Below are 18258 nucleotides of genomic sequence, written 5' to 3' on the forward strand. Positions count from 1 at the left end.
ACTTCTGCGTGTACTCGCTATGTTTTATTAAGTGGTTAATGGTGCCCCACTAAAGATGGCGGCCTGGGCGGCACTTGACTTCCCTCAGGATGTGACGTATACTCCTGGCGGAAGTGTACTTAGACCGGGGCGGAAGTCGTTTCCTATCTGATGAAGAGGCCGCAATGGATTCGGTAAGAGCTTGACTGCAGCTGAACGTCAGACCTAATGATGGTGGGCAGGGGCGGCTCCGGGATGCGACCTCGTGCACATTACTTTCATAGACTGATCCTCACTGCCGCTAGTCTCTGCGGCTTTCATCAAAGGAGGCGGCGTGATGCGGTCAATGGGCGGCAGCATATTTCAATTGGCGTCAGGCAAAGCTTGCGACCACCAGGGGGTATAGATATATAATACAGGGAGAGGAGAGCTTGCATGGTATACAGCTATACAGGGGACTAGCTCTCCTCTCCCTGTATTAGAACATCTATACAGGGGACTAGCTCTCCTCTCCCTTGTATTATAACATCTATACAGGGGGACTAGCTCTCCTCTCCCCTGTATTAGAACATCTATACAGGGGGACTAGCTCTCCTCTCCCCTGTATTAGAACATCTATACAGGGGGACTAGCTCTCCTCTCCCCTGTATTAGAACATCTATACAGGGGGACTAGCTCTCCTCTCCCCTGTATTAGAACATCTATACAGGGGGACTAGCTCTCCTCTCCCCTGTATTAGAACATCTATACAGGGGGACTAGCTCTCCTCTCCCCTGTATTAGAACATCTATACAGGGGGACTAGCTCTCCTCTCCCCTGTATTAGAACATCTATACAGGGGGACTAGCTCTCCTCTCCCCTGTATTATACCTTTGATAGACAACTTGTTCTTCATAGCTGGTTATGACCATTGTGTAATGACAGATCTGTGCAGTTTCCCCTCTCGGGTTACAATTGTGGATGCAGAGTTAGTGACAATAGTTACTAAGGGGACTGAAATAATCAACGGTGACAGATCACATAATAGAGGCAATGCTAGAAAGGACATTTCATCCTCTATCTGAGGGGAATAGTAGCTTAATGAGGTAAACTCTGGTGACAGGTTCTCTTCAGGTGCATCCATCCCCCATAATGGAATTTGAGTTCTCTCACCAGGAAAATCTACTTTCGGGTGTGTATTCTTCAGCATGGGATTTCTGCCGATCCTATAATTTGGGCAGTGAGAAATTTCTTAAAGGGGTTATCCGAGTTTACTAATAATTTAGGGCCGGGCTAGTTAAACATACAGTATTTTTTTGGACTATAAGACGCACTTTTTTTCCCCCCAGAAAATGGGGAAAGAACAGTGGTGCGTCTTTTAGTCCGGATGTAGCTGCAGGAGGGAATCCAGCTGATGCTGGCAGTTAGCGCAGCACTTCACAGTGAAGCGCAGCGGCTCTGTGCTGCACTCCTCTCCTCCTCTCAGCCTTCCACTGCTGGAGGGTATGGAGGACGGCAGCCCGCTGCGCTCTGCCAGCCTCAGGGCACCGATACAAAGCTTTGTAGCAGAGCAGGAGCGCAGCAGCAGTGGAGAGAGAGAGGGGGGAGGAGAAAGGCATTGCTCGGCTTGTAAGTAGCCCAGGAGGCTCAGAGAGAAGATGAAGGCTGCCTGTACAGAGCTGTGTGCAGTGTCTGACCTGTAACTTCTCTCCCAACAGAATCAGATAAGTGATTAGTGCTCCCATCCCCCAGGTCTCTGCTCTCACACTCTTAACCACTTGTTGCCTGGTATGTAGTGGCTGCTGTCTTGTAAAGGTACCTTACCCCACAGACCAAGCTCTTGTGGCCATTGTACAAGGACTGTCACCTCCTGTGTCTCCTCCTCATAGATTGTAAGCTCTTGTGGCCATTGTACAAGGACTGTCATCTCCTGTGTCCTCTCCTCCTCATAGATTGTAAGCTTTTGTGGCCATTGTACAAGCACTGTCCCCTCCTCCCCATAGATTATAAGCTCTTGTGGCCATTGTACAAGCACTGTCCCCTCCTGTGCCTCCTCCTCATAGTGTGTAAGCTCTTGTGACCATTGTACAAGCACTGACATCTCCTCTGTCCCCCTCCTCCTCATAGATTGTAAGCTCTTGTGAGCATTTCTTACCTATACTCATACCTATACAGCCATGGTAACTCTTGAGACCCAATGACTAAGTGTCCGTATAATTCTGTCTAAAGATAGACAGCGGTGTCCTCTCCAAACAGGAACATGGCTGCACTGCATCGCCCAGTTACTTTACTGTTACTTTATTAAATATTTAGCATACTATTTGGGGAAAAAACATATTTTTTATTTTTCCTCCTCTAAAACCTTGGTGCGTCTTATGGTCCATTGCGTCTTATAGTGAGAAAAATACGGGGTAATATGTATTTGCTTCTTCTGGCGCCACTAATGTCCCGCGGTCCGTCTGATCTGTGCGCCGGCCGGAAGCTCCCATCCGACACCATCCAGCGCTTACAATGCGGAGAGATGGGGACGGATGGGAGGAGCCGGTCACATCGCCTGCCGGAATATCCCTGTGCCCAGCTTCTTTGCCCTTGTAAATAAACAGGGGCACAGATCAGACAGACCACGGCATGGGACATCAGCGGCGCTGGAGGAGGTAAATACAAGTTTATTATTTTTAAATAGCTTGACCCTAAATTATTAGTTAACTCGGATAACCCCTTTAAACAAATCTTGTGTGTTACCAAAACCTACTACACTAGTATGAGCAATGAAACCCCAATCTTGTGTATTGTACTATAAATTGCAGCAATACCCTGGACCTGGAGGTACTCGCACCCCAAAGTCATATAGGCTGCAAGCAGCGGCGCCAGCCGATCTTTGCTAAGTACATGGGGCCTTACATGACCTGCATTGGGGGCACAATTTTACCATAGCTTTTTACATTGAGAATCTGTAGCAATTATGGGGGTTTTCCCCTAAAACCTATTAATAACATATGTTGTGGACCTACTTCTGGGAATTTTGACCCACATCATGCAGCAGGGCTGAATATAAGTCTGCCATACATGTATTTCCATATATAACCCTGCTGAGACCATTGGCATCTCACAGATACACTTCTGACTTAAAGGGAACCTACCACCACGAATCTACCTATAAAGGTAGATCGGGTGGTAGGTGGATGTAAGGGACGTGAGGATAGCTCTTTTTAGAGCTAATCCTCACGTCCCCGCTAACTTTTGGGAAACTTTATTGACCTAATATGTAAATTTCGCTATGCGGCTACTGGGGCGTGGAGTAGCCAGCACGAGGCTACACGGCGCGGCTACTCCACGCCCCAGTAGCCACATTACTCCTCCTACCCTGTTGTGTGCGGCGCGCAGCTCCTCGTAGCTGCGTGCCCTCGTCCGGCAAGCCGGCTACTGCGCATGCGCAGTAGCTCCGGCCTCGGAGCTGGGACTGCTCAGCCGGCGTTCTGCGCATGACGGACTACGAGGAGCTGCGCGCCGCAAGCAACAGGGTAGGAGGAGTAATGTGGCTACTGGGGCGTGGAGTAGCCGCGCTGTGTAGCCTCGTGACGGCTACTCCACGCCCCAGTAGCCGCATAACGAAATTTACATATTAGGTCAATAAAGTTTCCCAAAAGTTAGCGGGGGCGTGAGGATTAGCTCTAAAAAGAGCTATCCTCACGACCCTTACATCCACCTACCACCCGATCTACCTTTATAGGTAGATTCGTGGTGGTAGGTTCCCTTTTAAGGACACCTGACTTACAGACGACCCATAGTTACAGACTGATCTCTCTCCACTGTGACCTCTGGTGAAGCTCTCTGGATGTAAGTCCCAGGCTGCAATGATTCGCTATAGGTGTCTGTAATGAAGTTGGATTGATAATCCTTGTTACCTTGAGAGCACAAAACTTTTAACTCCAGAGAAAAAAATTTCCTGTGATTTTCAAATGATAAAATCTACTTGTTCCTACTTGCATACAAATTCAACTTAAGAACAAACCTAAAGAACCCATCTTTTATGTAGCCTGAGTGTCTGATGTAACTGCTCTGCTCAGCCCCCCAGCTGCTGCCCCCCTGAGGACTATGGGGCCACAGCTCACTTGGGGACCACACGAGCCTCTCACAGACATGTACCTGATAGATATGAGCAGACCTGAAGTGTAGGTTTGGGTTCACAGTTTGAGCGTGTTCCTCCCGAAACGGACATACTGCCAGAATGGCTGTATTTACAGCCTACACTTTGGGTCCGTTCATCTCTGGTCCCTGATGCACCGAGCAGCTTCCCCGTTGAAGGAGACTATGGGCCACAGCTCTCTCAGCTTCTCACATGTCCCTGATGTAACTGCTCAGCTCAGCCCCTGCTACAGGAGTCCCGGGAACTATAGGCCTCAGCCTCTCAGCACTGTAGTCCTGGGTGAAGAGGGAGGGTGTGGCCTCATTAGCTCCGCCCACCAAAGATCCCGGCCTAAAGGAAGTTGTAGAGCGCCTGCTGCAGCCTCTTGCGCCTTGCTGCTAATACCATTCCTCCCCTACTGTTTATTCATGAGCAGCATCTCATTTTGCCAATCCCTATAAGGTTCACCCTGGGCTTTCTAATTGCTAGTCTTCTCCTAGAGAATATATCTATAAGAAACTGCCCCTCCCTGGGTCATGTAGTTTTGGAGGAAACCTGCAGATGATCTTTCATAGTGATCTTTTTATATTTCAGGGTTGTGTTGTAATGCAAAACAGCGATGAAGGAAAATGTGTCTCCCCTTCTGAAGGTAAGGAAGTTTGGTGTCTTGTTCAGCCAGTGATATTATAGGGAAATTTTGGGATTAAATACCTCTTTTGTGTTAATCCTCAGAGTTGGACAGTGAAGTGTACACCCGGTTTATGAAGAACCACAAATGCTATGATCTTATCCCCATCAGTTCGAAGCTGGTGGTCTTTGATACCTCTTTGCAGGTGAGCAGATGTGTCCTGTCTTGCAGGTCCCGGCGGTTGGTACTTTGTGCTGTAAGTTGCCTTATGTCTTGCAGGTGAAGAAGGCCTTCTTTGCACTGGTCAGTAATGGTGTGAGAGCAGCCCCCTTGTGGGACAGCAAGAAGCAGAGCTTTGTGGGTAGGTCACTGGACTGATATAATAATCCCTTGCATTGGAGAAAGCATGTCTTGATTGTATTTTATTGCTTTTTCAATAAAGGTATGCTTACCATCACAGACTTTATTAATATTCTTCACCGTTACTACAAATCTTCCATGGTAAGTTGTCATTCCTGGGAATCTTTGGTAACCATCCACAGTCTCTCCACACTGTCAGTCATTTCGGTGGGCTCCTTCTGTTTGAGGAGGGCTTGTCAGCCTTTCACACTTGTCAGTTGAGCAATTTAATTTATTGATTTTGGGTCACCTATTTCCATAACAGATTTGTTCCTCTGTTATTCCTACTATAAATGTATAAATTAAATCTGTGTCTTTCTTGATTGGCGTGTCCTCTGTCGCCTGTTACAAGGGATATTACATTTATAGATATAAGAGGAGATGACCCAGAATTGTTATCAAAAGGAGAAATCCCCAACATTTGCTAAAAATAGACTGACCCGTCCTCTTCCAGCAATCTTATCCTCATCATCCTCCTTGCTGACACATCTACCGTTTCCTTTCTGTGTCTTTCTCCGTCCTCTTACTCTGCCCTTTCATTTACCCTGTAGAGCCATTTCCTATGTGGTCTAGGCTAAGTTTACACTGTCAGCAATAAACATTTTTTATTTTCCATTATAGGAGCAGAGCTGAATAGTGATGCAAAAGGAAGACCTTCCATTTATTATCAGTTACTGTTGACTTAGAGGGAGGACTTACTTTCTCATAGCTCTGGCTGTGTTTTTTAGGGACCACATTATCTACCCACTATCTATCTTATCTGTCTCTCATCTAGACTGCTGGATGTCACAATGCACCTTTATTTTAGCTTATTCTATATGTCACAACTTTTGATACCAAGGTTTTGCATTTACAGCAAAGCAATATCAATGTTAAAGGGATTTTCAAGGCTTACTAGAAAACCCAGGCAATATTAAAATTACACCTATTTGTTGCTCAGCCATCACATGTACAAGCATAGTGACATCTCCTTGGACCTTCACTCTTCTTGCTCATTTCCTTGGCATATGTCCACCTTAAGGCTACATTCAGACACACATGTCGGCGCCCAGGAGAGGAGGTGGAGAGGATGAGCACTAACCCCCGACCCGCTCCATAGGGTTATATGGCGCACGGTGCGTATGCCGAGAAAAGATGTACCGCTCCTGTACAGTGCCGTGCACCCATTACCGGCCTATACGGCCATGTGAGTGAGCCCTAAAGCTGTATTCACAGAACAGTATTGTGGTCAGTATTCTTACACCACATCCAGGAGGGAAATCTTCAGAAAGAAACTAATGAAGACAAATGAATAGTTTAGAGCTGTTCTTTTTTTACTTAAATACAGAGCATAAAATGGCTGTGTGATTGTACATTTACCAGTGTGACACCCGTCTGGCTCTGTATACAGCGGATATCGTTCAGAGAGATTACTGTCCATAGTCTGACTTGGGAGTGACTTGTTATAGAATGTAGTATTGATGAGTGGTTAAACTATGACTTTGTTCTGTGTTATCAGGTGCAGATATATGAGCTGGAGGAGCATAAGATAGAGACCTGGAGAGGTGAGTGTTGGCTCTTTGGTTAATATTTGGCAAAAGATTATAACTTAAGGTAACGGTGCACATGTATCATAGTTTTTCGACTGCTACTTTTTCAAGTTTCCTGAAGTTAATCATTGCTTATTGCAATGTATCTCACGTTTTTTTGTAATAATTTGCCTGTTTAGTCTCACTTTTATGACTTTTTGTTTCGGTGAGCAACTTTTTAGTCCCAAATATTAGCTGCGAAAGTAAGTCTGGGTTCCGCATGCTCTGTTTTGCAACTTTTTAGGTACAAAAATGGGGCAAATTTGGAGTCTAAAACTCGCAGAAAAGAAACTAACAGCTGCAGTATAAAGATACATACGGTACACCGCATGAAATCTTTCGACCAGCAAAGTTCATTAGTGCATTAGTAACCAATAAACTAAAATTCAAAAAGCATGAGCAATTTCAGATGCATTTCACATGAATTAATCCTTCCCCTGCCAGGCTTTTTTGGAAATTTTGTTGTATTATTGGCCAGAGACATTTTTACAGTTTTGACATTTGCAGATAAAACCGAAATTACCCCACCCAACATCAACAACAGTTAACACTCTCAAAAATGCTAAAACAAAAGCAATGCAATATTTTCCAATCCCCAAATGTGTTTTAATATCAGTAACACACAAAGTGGAAAGCTCCTATTCTGTAAAAAAAAAAAATTTTTTCAGAAATCAAAGCCTACCATCTATACAAAAATAACTTTTTAATTAATACACACAACCGCCTTCATGCAACTTTTCAGCAAACTGTGATAAAATGCAAAAATTACATCAAAATTCTAAATTTCCACTAGAATGTGTACAAATCCATAATACTTATATAAAAACTGTAATATGTGAGTAGATAAAGCATACCTCACATGTGTATATTCACCAAAATATGCAGCATAGGAAATGTTAATTCCACGGGGCGTGACAAACCGTTTTTGAAAAAAAAAAATAGCACTGAGGTTCACTCCGATATATTGTTATATAATGCCTTACACAACATTTTATCCAAATTAAAAAAATATATATATCCATAAACCAAGCTTATGAGATAAGAGGTCACTTTTAGGTGGGTATCATATGTGAGCCCTTTTATTAGCAGCACAGTACCGGAACCTTCCACAGTTCATTCGAATTTGTGTTAGAACACCATAACATAGGTATAAACAATGCACTGGTGCTGGGAAATACTAAAAGCTGTGTGTTTTTTGTTCAACCTTTTTGGACAAGTTCTGGATCGCGGTTATAATATGTAGCCACAATACGATTAAATGTTGACAATTGCTCCGCATATGAAAATCAGAGATCAAGTGTGCTCTTTGATTGTTTTGTGTAGGATAGGGTGAAAAACGTGAACATTAGTTCATATTATTGCTTTACAAAACTACAGATAAAGTCCATATTTTTGTCAGCTGTGAGAAGCTTCTCTGTGCACCCTCCTCCTGCCGGCCAAGGAGCTGGAAGGAGGAGCACACTTCAGAGGGCTATAACGAATAACAATAATTTGTTTACACTGAAAGAGGCGAATCTCCTCTTTCATATGAATCTATGATTGTGTTTCTAAGTGCCAGGGATTTAAAAATATTGTAAAAATTACTGGGGTCTGGTGTGATTTATGTATTTAAAAATCGTACCTATAATTGTCTAAGTTATGGCTCCTAGAATCCAGGACGCATCTCATACATCCTTTGCCAACAAGGAGGCTGTCCCTGGCAGGGAAAGAGTTAAAGGATGCCTGTGAGCAGAAATTGACCTAATGAACCACTACCAGTAAGTTTATTTTGTGGATGATGCCATCACGTTGGGCCATGATAGAAATATAATCTGGAAGGTGTGAAGATGCTTCTCAATGTACTGGTAGTGGTTTAGAAGATCACTTTCCCCTGACAGGTTCCCTGATAGTATAGAGTTGTAATCGTATGAGGCTGCCCATACACGAAGTCCCAACCACTCTTAGCAACCAATGGCCATGTGATAAACCAGGCACGAGAGAGTCATTGGTGTGTGGTCACTGGGCACCATGGGTGGACAAATTCTGTCTTTTATCCTAAAGGCACATGACTGAGCTTTTAAAAAATTTTTTTAAACTATTTTCAGAAGTTTACTTGCAAGATTCCTTCAAGCCATTGGTCAGCATATCGCCCAGTGCCAGGTGAGGAGCAGTGTGGTGCCAGTTTGTGTTCTGCACGAAGGTTACAAATCTTGCATTGTACATGTATTATTCTTCTATCCATCAGCTTGTTTGATGCAGTCTCATCCTTGATAAAGAACCGTATTCATCGTCTTCCAGTCATTTCTCCAGACTCTGGAAATACATTGTATATATTAACACACAAACGCATCCTTAAATTCCTCAAGCTGTTTGTAAGTCCATCTCCGTTCTTCATCAGTTATTGCGTCTTTAGTTCTGTGTTGTCTTTAGTGTCTTACTGCCTGATTTTCTCCACAGATGTCTGAAATGGAGAAGCCGAGTTTTGTGACTCAAACGTTGGGGGAATTAAAGATTGGCACTTACGATAACATAGCAAAGGTTCATCCCAACACTCCTGTATATGTTGCTTTGGGTATTTTTGTGCAGCGTCGGGTCTCTGCTTTGCCAATTGTGGATGATTCTGGTAAATACATGTATTTTATGTATGGAAATTTAATAGCAAAATGCAGTCTTTTCTATTTTACAGTTACAACCTTTAAGATCACCTGCTTGGTAAAGCAGGTAGCTGGTAAAAATTGATTAGTAAATGAGTGACATCTTAAGAATTGGCGTTGCCCTCTTTCCCACGGCCACCCAAAATTGGCAAACATATAAATTTGTGGCTCTCATTAACATGAAAAGAGAGTGGCCGCACGTGTCCAGCAAACTCTCCGTTAGTTCGGGAAGCGGTGAGTGAACCCCTGTTCTCGGAGAAAAGTGCGGGTCTCACCTATAGCCCTCACCCATAAATGGACAGCATAGGTGAATATGACAATATGTAGAATATTTATGAGGGAGTTGGGATAGAGCTGACAGCTGTGCTGTGTGTTTTGCTGTCAGCACAAATGAGATGTTTCAACCACTGCTAAACACCAGGCGCTTGTGGGAAAACTATGTTGTTAGTTGTACCTATAAAACATGGAGGTGCTGCCTGGTATATTTACTGCAACAAATTATATTATTTGCTTGTTTGTATAAAAGCTCAATAGAGAATTTCCAGTAAAAAAAAAAAGGCAGTTCCGGGATTACATACAAGATTCTGTAGGTTTGTTCCTAAGTTGAATTTGTCTGTAAGTCGGAACTGTATATTTTATAATTGTAACTCCTGACAAAAATGTTTTCGTCTCTGTGACAATAGGAGTTTAAATAGGTTTGTTCCTAAGTTGAATTTGTCTGTAAGTCGGAACTGTATATTTTATAATTGTAACTCCTGACAAAAATGTTTTCGTCTCTGTGACAATAGGAGTTTAAAATTGTTGGATTGTCATAAGAATCAGTAGTAACAATAAAGCTTACCGTATATACTTGAGTATAAGCCAAGGTACCTAATTTTAACACAAAAAACTGGGAAAACTCGAGTAAAAGCCTAGAGTGGGAAATGCACTAATCACAGCCTCCAGCCAGTATATAGCTGGCCAACCCCCTGCCCCCCAGTATATAGCTATCTACTCCCCCCCCCCTCCCATCTCCAGTATATATCTAGCCAACCCATGTCCCCTAGTATATAGCCATACAGCCCCTGTCCCCATTATACAGCAAGTCAGCTGATGCCCCTAGTATATAGCCTGCCGGCCCCTGTTCCTCAGTATATAGCCAGCCCCTGCCCCCAGTATACAGCCAGCCCCTACGTCCCAGCATATAGCCTGCCAGCCCCTACGTCCCAGCATATAGCCTGCCAGCCCCTACGTCCCAGCATATAGCCTGCCAGCCCCTACGTCGCAGCATATAGCCTGCCAGCCCCTACGTCGCAGCATATAGGTGAGTACAGTATTAATTTTTTTAGTAAAAGCCGAGTTGGGGTTTCCACCATATTTTTTGTGCTGAAAAACTCGGCTTATACTCGAGTATATACGATACTTTCAGACTCCTTTTGATCTTGTAGCCTAGGGCTAAAATACAGTAAATTACCAACATCCAGAGGTACGTTTGTAACTAGGGGTCGTCTGTAAGTCAGGAACCTCCTGTATATAATTTTCCAAAATGGAATCCTTATAGAGCCATCTCATGGCGTTTTACTAAGTTCCTTGATGTCATGATTGTGTCTTGGCAGGTCGGGTAGTGGATATCTATTCCAAATTTGATGTCATAGTGAGTACTTTTCAGTTTTTACAGATGTTTAATCCTTGTACCCATTCATATGTTATAAGGTTTACTTTTATCACTTTCTAGAATTTAGCAGCTGAGAAAACCTACAACAATCTGGATATCACTGTGACGAAGGCTCTTGGACATCGTTCTCATTACTTTGAGGGTGTACTTAAGTGTTACCCGCACGAAACTCTTGAAACTATTATAAACCGCCTTGTGGAAGCAGAGGTAATGTGTGATGTAAGGGAATGTTTTCAGGACAACAATGGGGGAGACAGAATTCTGTCGTAGTTTGCACTAAAAAACTGTCTGCACCACATTTTTAAAGGTTTTAGACAGTTTTCTGGCTCTCCTGCGACTAGCTCGACAAAAGGGGCGCAGCCTTGAAAAGGGGGCATTGCATCACATCAAAAAAGTCATTGCGCCACAAATACTGATAATCCGACAGAACTGTGTCCTAATTTTCTGGCGTAAAGTAAGCCAACTGATAGGAGGTGCAGAGTAGGACTAGACAGTCTTATACTACACCAGATTTATCATCCGGCACCAGACACTTACATGAATCTGGTGCAGAATAAGACTCTCTAGTCTAACTCTGCACTGTCTAACCTTAGGACACTTTTTATAAATCTGCCCCTATGAAAGTATTCAATGTAAGTGAAGTTGTGTCCGCTAGTGCCCTAGTTCATGTGCATCTAGGGCCTGCGGCGTTGGTGACTTTCATCATTTATGTGATGGCTGCAGCCAATCACTGGCCCTGGAAGTCATGTATTGTACATGAGACAAGTGATTGGCTATTGCAGTTACATGAATGATATACATGATATAAGGAACACTTCCTCGTAGATCCAGGCACCGAGACTGTGGCATTCTTCCATATTTGTTATCCATGGCCTCCTTCCTGTTTGAAAATTATGGTAATGAGCATACTCTAGCCCCTCTGTGATCTGGCTTTAGAGGCTCTTGCAATTTCTCGTCCCGCTGCTCCCTCACTGACAATACAGCAGGAAGTGCTCACTGTACAACTGCTGAGGAAGTAATGGTGGGGCAATGTAACAGCTTGTAAATCCAGATCACATAAGGGGTTAGGGTAGCTCCTCAGGCTCATTAGCATAATTTTTAATGTTGATTTTTAGAAGATAAAAGCCATGGATAATAAATATAAAAAGATTACCACAGTCACGGTGCCTGGATCTATGAGTAAGTGCCCCTGATCATTCGATCATTCTTAATTTTGATGGTAGATTTCATTTGAAATTAAAGGAAATTTACCATTTGTTTTTATGTATTGTGAACCAAACATACCTTCAGAATTCTGTAGCAACCGTGATGCAGAAACATATCTTGTTTAAAGGAAAACTACCACCCGGATGAAGGAGAGTAAACCAAGAACACTGACATGCTGGTGTGCGCCCCTTCTGGCAGGATCTGGGAATAAGAAGCTTAAAGAAGAGCAGATCCTGCCAGGAGGGAGCACAACAGCATGTCAGTGTGCTTGGTTTACAATCCTTAATCCTGGTGGTACATGTCCTTTAATCCACGAACCTAGTGGTTTAGCTCAAAAATAATTGTAAAATTCAGGAAAGCTGGGTGAAGACTGGCCTTTGTACATAAAAGAGCTGCCTGAACTGTCCAGACAGGACTAATCAATCTGAGCTGGATGACTCCTACACAACAACTAAGGGTTGGTGCAGCAAATGATTACTCCTGCCTGTCAGGGACAAGACAGTGATGAGGTATTCTCGGCTTATGCTGGGCAGAACAAGGCTGGAGCAGTGCATAATTTGGGTAAGAAGAGACAGCCTCATTATCATAATTTTATAATAGTTTTTTTTTCCAGCAAAACCACTCTGTTCAGAGATCGTGGAATTTTTTTTTCCAGTTTTCCAGCACATTGCATGGAATATTAAGTGGTGTCACTAAAAAGTACAATCTGTCCCGCAGATAACAAGCCATAACACATCTCTGTAAACGTAAAAATAAAAAAGTTATTGCTTTAGGATTGAGGGGAGTAAAAAACAAACGCTAAATCGAAAAAAAGGCTCTGTCCTTTAAGGGTTAATAGGTTAAATTCTACTGACAGGATCCCGTTAAAGGACACCTGTCATCAGGTCTGTCACTTGTCCTGTCACTACTACCTGTTGGAGCAGCTCACAAGGATCCCATTCCAGCCATTATCTAGTTATTTCATACATTAATCATTATAAAATCATCTATTCTTATTTATGTAAATGAGGCTAGTCACATGGTCAGAGGCAGTGATGTCACCCCTGTTCACTCCCCGTTCCTCTCCTCCCCCTGCTCATGTCTGTGTGTAATGTATAGTAAAGCATTGCTAATGTGTGTGCTGCATCTGCTGACATGCTGCATCCTCCTAATACACAGAGACACAGACATCAGCTACACAAGTACCTGACATGTTCTGCTATAACATGGCTGCAGCCTGGAGCTGTTGTATCTCTCCTATACACACACAGGGGGCGTGGCCACCAGCACCAGGAAGCACATCATTATACAGCCTCACATCATTATACAGGCTGTCAGTCAAGCACTGGGGGTGTGGCTGTACCTCCCACTCATGAATAAGGAGGACAGCTTGAATATGCTAATGACTCATTGGACATTTCACAGGTCATTTGCATACAGCTTTAGGACCTCATTGCTTAAGTTTACAGGCATGCAGAGGTACAATGAAGGGATAGAGGCAATGCTCTCTAATGGCAGTTTATGAAAATATATTTAGTTTAGGGGGGTTATTTTAAGTATTCATAAATCCTTTATTAAATGCTGAATGAAAATCTTATCTTATCTTAATATTGATCATGCACTGAAATGCTACTCCAGAGAGTGCGTGGAAATGGCGTCATATGTCCCCATCTCCTAATGATTGTTGCTTATCTTCTTAGGTGCACAGGCTGGTGGTGGTGGATGACAATGATGTAGCCAAAGGCATCGTGTCTCTCTCTGATATTCTACAGTGTCTGGTTCTGACCACTGGAGGTGAGGGATCACTGAATGTCTGTGGATGGTGCAGAGTATATTTAGTGTTGTCTCCTGATATTTATCTTGTCTAATTCCTCAGGTGTGAAGAGTCCATGACCGTCCTGGCTGCGTCCCATAACCTCCGCTCTGCAGTATAGTGATGTACACAAAGTCCCAGCACTTTTTCAGGTCTAGAATCCAGATAGCAATAAACTGAATATCCTTCAATTGATCTGGCAGAGAACTGAGGAGGCCGAAAATCCTGTACCTGCAGAATTGATCACAAGCAATACTTTAGGGCATTACTAAAGATGGGCCAACAATATGAGAATTGTGAAGGCCTGCTAGACCAGCCATGGCAAGTACACAGTATTGAAGGCTCGCGCAGAGTCACCTGAACATTGTTATGTACATGGCACTACTTTCTACTATTATAAAGCATTTTTACACAGTATCCTTAGAGAACAGAATGGAGATGACCTGATGTTTTGGCAAATTCATCTGGTTTGGCTGATGTATAATATCGGGGCACTCATATCCTGTGAAGTCCCATAGTATACTGTATGTGGAACATCTAGCGTCAGGGCCACATCACAGTTTTTTTTTTACAAAAGTTTGTATATACTTTTTACTTGACTGACGCATGACACGCCATTTTTTCTTTTCCAATTTTTAGATTTTCATTCCACTGTCCTTTTCGGACTATGTAGATTCTGTTTGCATTCAGTATAGATTTCCTTAATTCTGAAATGTGGCCAGGAGATTTATTACATGTTTTGTGCCCTTCATGTTCCCAAAGTGGACACGTTATGTCCCGATAATTATATACAATGAATAAAATTCACTTTTTTTCCTAATTGGTTTGTGATGTTTTCTTGGTGGGCTTTATCCACAACACAATGTATATCCGATGTGAAATGACGGTGATATGTTATAACAAAAGTAGGTGGAACTCCACATCCTGGATCCATGTAACTCCATTTAGATTTTAGGGCGTGTGAATTGGTTTTGCTTGAGACCAGATACTTAATTTCTGGTATTGAACAAAGAAAAGCTTTGAAGCAGTGTCCACAGAGTGAATCTAACCTAATTTTAAAAGTCGAGTTTAGAAGGAAGGAGGCCATGGATAACCTGCATTAGAATATTACCACAGTCACGGTGCCTGGATCGATGAGTAAGTGTATAATTCATTATTTTGATGGTAGATTTCCTTCAATCTATATAAAAGCATACAATAAAGGCTTGCAGTTGTGTCAGTAGTATTAGCAGGAAATTCCCATATACATATGTAAAATAACTTCTACTTCCACCAAAAGGATGAAAACAAATAGTTTTTTTTTTAAAGTATTTATTTTTGCAATTTTTGAAGTTTTATACAATTAAAATAAACAAAACCGAAGAACAAGATTGTCTGTTACATATTTCCTTCCCCCCATTACAGGATTATTATACAACAGCCATGGTAACAGTCAGGTTCTTGCTGCGTTCCAAAACTAACTGAGGGATATTACACAGTAAATGACAGCAGGATACTGTAGCCAGACATCTTGATATAACACAAATAACTATTGACACATAGACAATCAGTCACACACACACACACATACCAGCACGCTCAGTCTCCTTCATCATGGAGAGGAGTATAAATCACATGTGATTATAAGGCTGTATGGGGAGTCGCGCACCATCTGGACCAGATGCGGTCAAACTTCTGGGGACACTTCCTGTTGGCATACAGGGATCTGTAGTGGGGAATGACACTGTTAATGAGTAATATCCATCTTTTTAATGGAGGGGGCTCCTGGTCCTTCCAGGTCATCACCACCACTTTACGGGCGTAGTATAAGACAAACCTAAAGAAAATTTTGTCATAGTGGCCATTGACAACCTCATTTATGATGCCGAGGAGACACACAGAGGGAGACAGTAAACGTGGGAAGTCAAAGTGTAGATTTAGGAATTCCAGCACTTCGGACCAGAAGACATGAACCCTAGGGCAGGACCAGACACAGTGCAGGAAGGATCCGACATCAGCCTGACAGCGAAAGCAAAGGTCATTGGGCATTGCTCCCATGCGGAATAATCTAGCAGGGGTGAAATATACTCGATGGAGGAATTTAGATTGGATCAGGAAGTCCCTCGCACTCACTACAGATGTGAAGTAGGACAGTTCGACCTCCCTCCAGTCATCATCCGACAGGTCAGGGATATCCTGTCTCCAGCGTTCACGGGCTCTATCAAACGGTCTGGACTTTTGCTCTTGTAGGAGAGCATAGCACTGAGTGAGCGGCTTAGGGAGGTCCGGGGTACTCATCAGAGTCTCTAGTTTGGAGAATTTCACTGTCAGGCTGAAGGAGCCGAATTGGGCTTTGAATGCGTGTCGCAGTTGCGTGTAATGGAAGCTGGCCGTATTGGGTACCGTATGTCTCTCCCTTATCTCGTTAAAGCTGAGTAATTCTGCGTCCGGAGACAAGAGCTGACCTACAAATTTCACCCCCGCCGCCCCCCACATTGTCCAGCCTGGGAGGGAGAGGAAGTGAGAAAGCCACGGATTGAGCCACAATGGAGTCCTGGGCGAGAGAGGGGGAGAGCTGCCCGGTTCTACCAGGGATTGCGCCCTACGCCAGCACACTGCTACCGTACGTAGGGGAAGTGGGGTATCAGATGGGGACTTATACCTGTACAGCAGGTTTGTAAGGGCCTCGTAAGAACCCAATGAAAACAAATAGTTAACTAAACATTGCAATATAGTGTCCTCATGACAGTGAAGGGGGGTTAACATGGCACTTTATACATTATTGGTGATAGCATCTGATTGATTCTAGTGTGGAGTTTAGACCCCTTTGTTTGGTCTGGTGGGTAATATTTGTTAATTCTCCTCTTGGAAATTTTTTCCTTGCGTAAAATGACATAATTAAATGAAGACACATGTGTAAAGCAATGGCCCTGTGTCTAATCTTCCTATTGTAACACTCCCTAGATCAGTGATGGTGAACCTTTTAGAGTTGGCGTGCCCAAACTTCAACTAAAAGCCACTTATTTTATTGCAAGGTGCCAGCACAGCAATTTAAGAAGTAATTTTTTTTTCTCCTTTTTCTTTGACAATTTTCAATTTTTCAGCCTCCTAAGGACACCAACACAGTTGAAAGGAGGAGGGCAAATTTGCCTATCATTGTAGGAAGATTCTCCAGGAAGATTCTTTGAGTCCTGTGTGGTGACCTTCATGCTGGGGTGATGGCCCGGGTGCCCACAGAGAGGGCTCTGAGTGCCGCCTCTGGCACCAGTGCCATAGGTTCGCCACCACTGCCCTAGATGAAGTGACGGCGAAATGTAGGACGGGTTGCTGTGGTGGTGGTCTGTCATGGATATCATGCAACGCCCTGGTGGGTAATGTGATTATCTGTACCTTTGTATGCATACCATGTCATGTCCACTTGGACAATGAATAGGGGATGGACAATGAATAGGGGATGTACATGTGATTGATTGTGAAGACCACCACCACACTGTTTTGTGGATTTTTATAACCGTTTTTAACTTTGTGTTTGGATTGCTTTGATTTTGTTGTAAATATATATTGGAAATATTGTTTCATTTTAAGTGCAGTTAGTGTTTATTATATGGTTCATGACTACTTCTTCCTATATGCTCATATTGGTTAAATTAAAATTAATAAAATTTAAAAAAAAAAAAAAATCTTCCTCTTGTAGCTTGTGTGGAGACTGGCCGGGATCCTGTTCCAGTTGTAAAGAGATGGTTTGCATAAATGTTCTTATCAAAACACTTCACATGGAATTGCTTCCGGGTATTTGACTATCACCCATAAACAAATCATTTTCTGGATTCCTATTGTGCTGAGCCGATAAAACATCAATGTACATGTCTTTAGTCAACTGTTGCTCCTCTCTTTCCATAGAAAGCACATATGAAATCATAGGATTATTATTAAGGTCTTGCATGCAGGTAGGTGGCTTTTTCACCTGTATAACCAGTTAGTATTTACAATGTATTCTGGATTATTACTAAATGAAGATTTTGGTTAGTTTGACACGTAGGCGGGATAGATTACATAACACTAATTTCTGGTTGATATGCTGCCTCTCACTACTCCCTAACTATATTGGTTTCTCCTAATCACTGACATATATTGAAGATGCTTATATAAAGCATATCTCTATCGTGTATTTCAATAGATTATTGGATCACATATGACAGTCTAATCTCAAATGAGTTTCAGCACAAAGTGGAAGGTGTCCCTGATATATAAGCAGCTATACCCGACTTAGATCTCTATTATTTAATTTCACAATTGTTATCTCAATGGACAGTTT

The 18258-nt window shown here is 42.8% G+C and overlaps 1 protein-coding gene across 1 annotated transcript; it reads left to right on the forward strand.

The window, feature by feature from the left end:
* The first annotated feature begins 72 nt into the window (after positions 1-72).
* Positions 73-14784, forward strand: PRKAG1 (protein kinase AMP-activated non-catalytic subunit gamma 1). Its single transcript, XM_072135133.1, has 13 exons — positions 73-173; positions 4679-4733; positions 4817-4917; positions 4992-5073; positions 5155-5213; positions 6610-6655; positions 8764-8818; positions 8904-9030; positions 9116-9281; positions 10908-10945; positions 11027-11173; positions 13852-13945; positions 14028-14784. Exons 1-13 carry the CDS (start codon positions 165-167, stop codon positions 14042-14044), a joined length of 996 nt encoding a protein of 331 aa, XP_071991234.1. The 5' UTR covers positions 73-164; the 3' UTR covers positions 14045-14784.
* Positions 14785-18258: the final 3474 nt, after the last annotated feature.

The sequence above is a fragment of the Engystomops pustulosus genome, chromosome 2 (genome assembly GCF_040894005.1).
Source record: "Engystomops pustulosus chromosome 2, aEngPut4.maternal, whole genome shotgun sequence".
Taxonomy (NCBI): domain Eukaryota; kingdom Metazoa; phylum Chordata; class Amphibia; order Anura; family Leptodactylidae; genus Engystomops; species Engystomops pustulosus.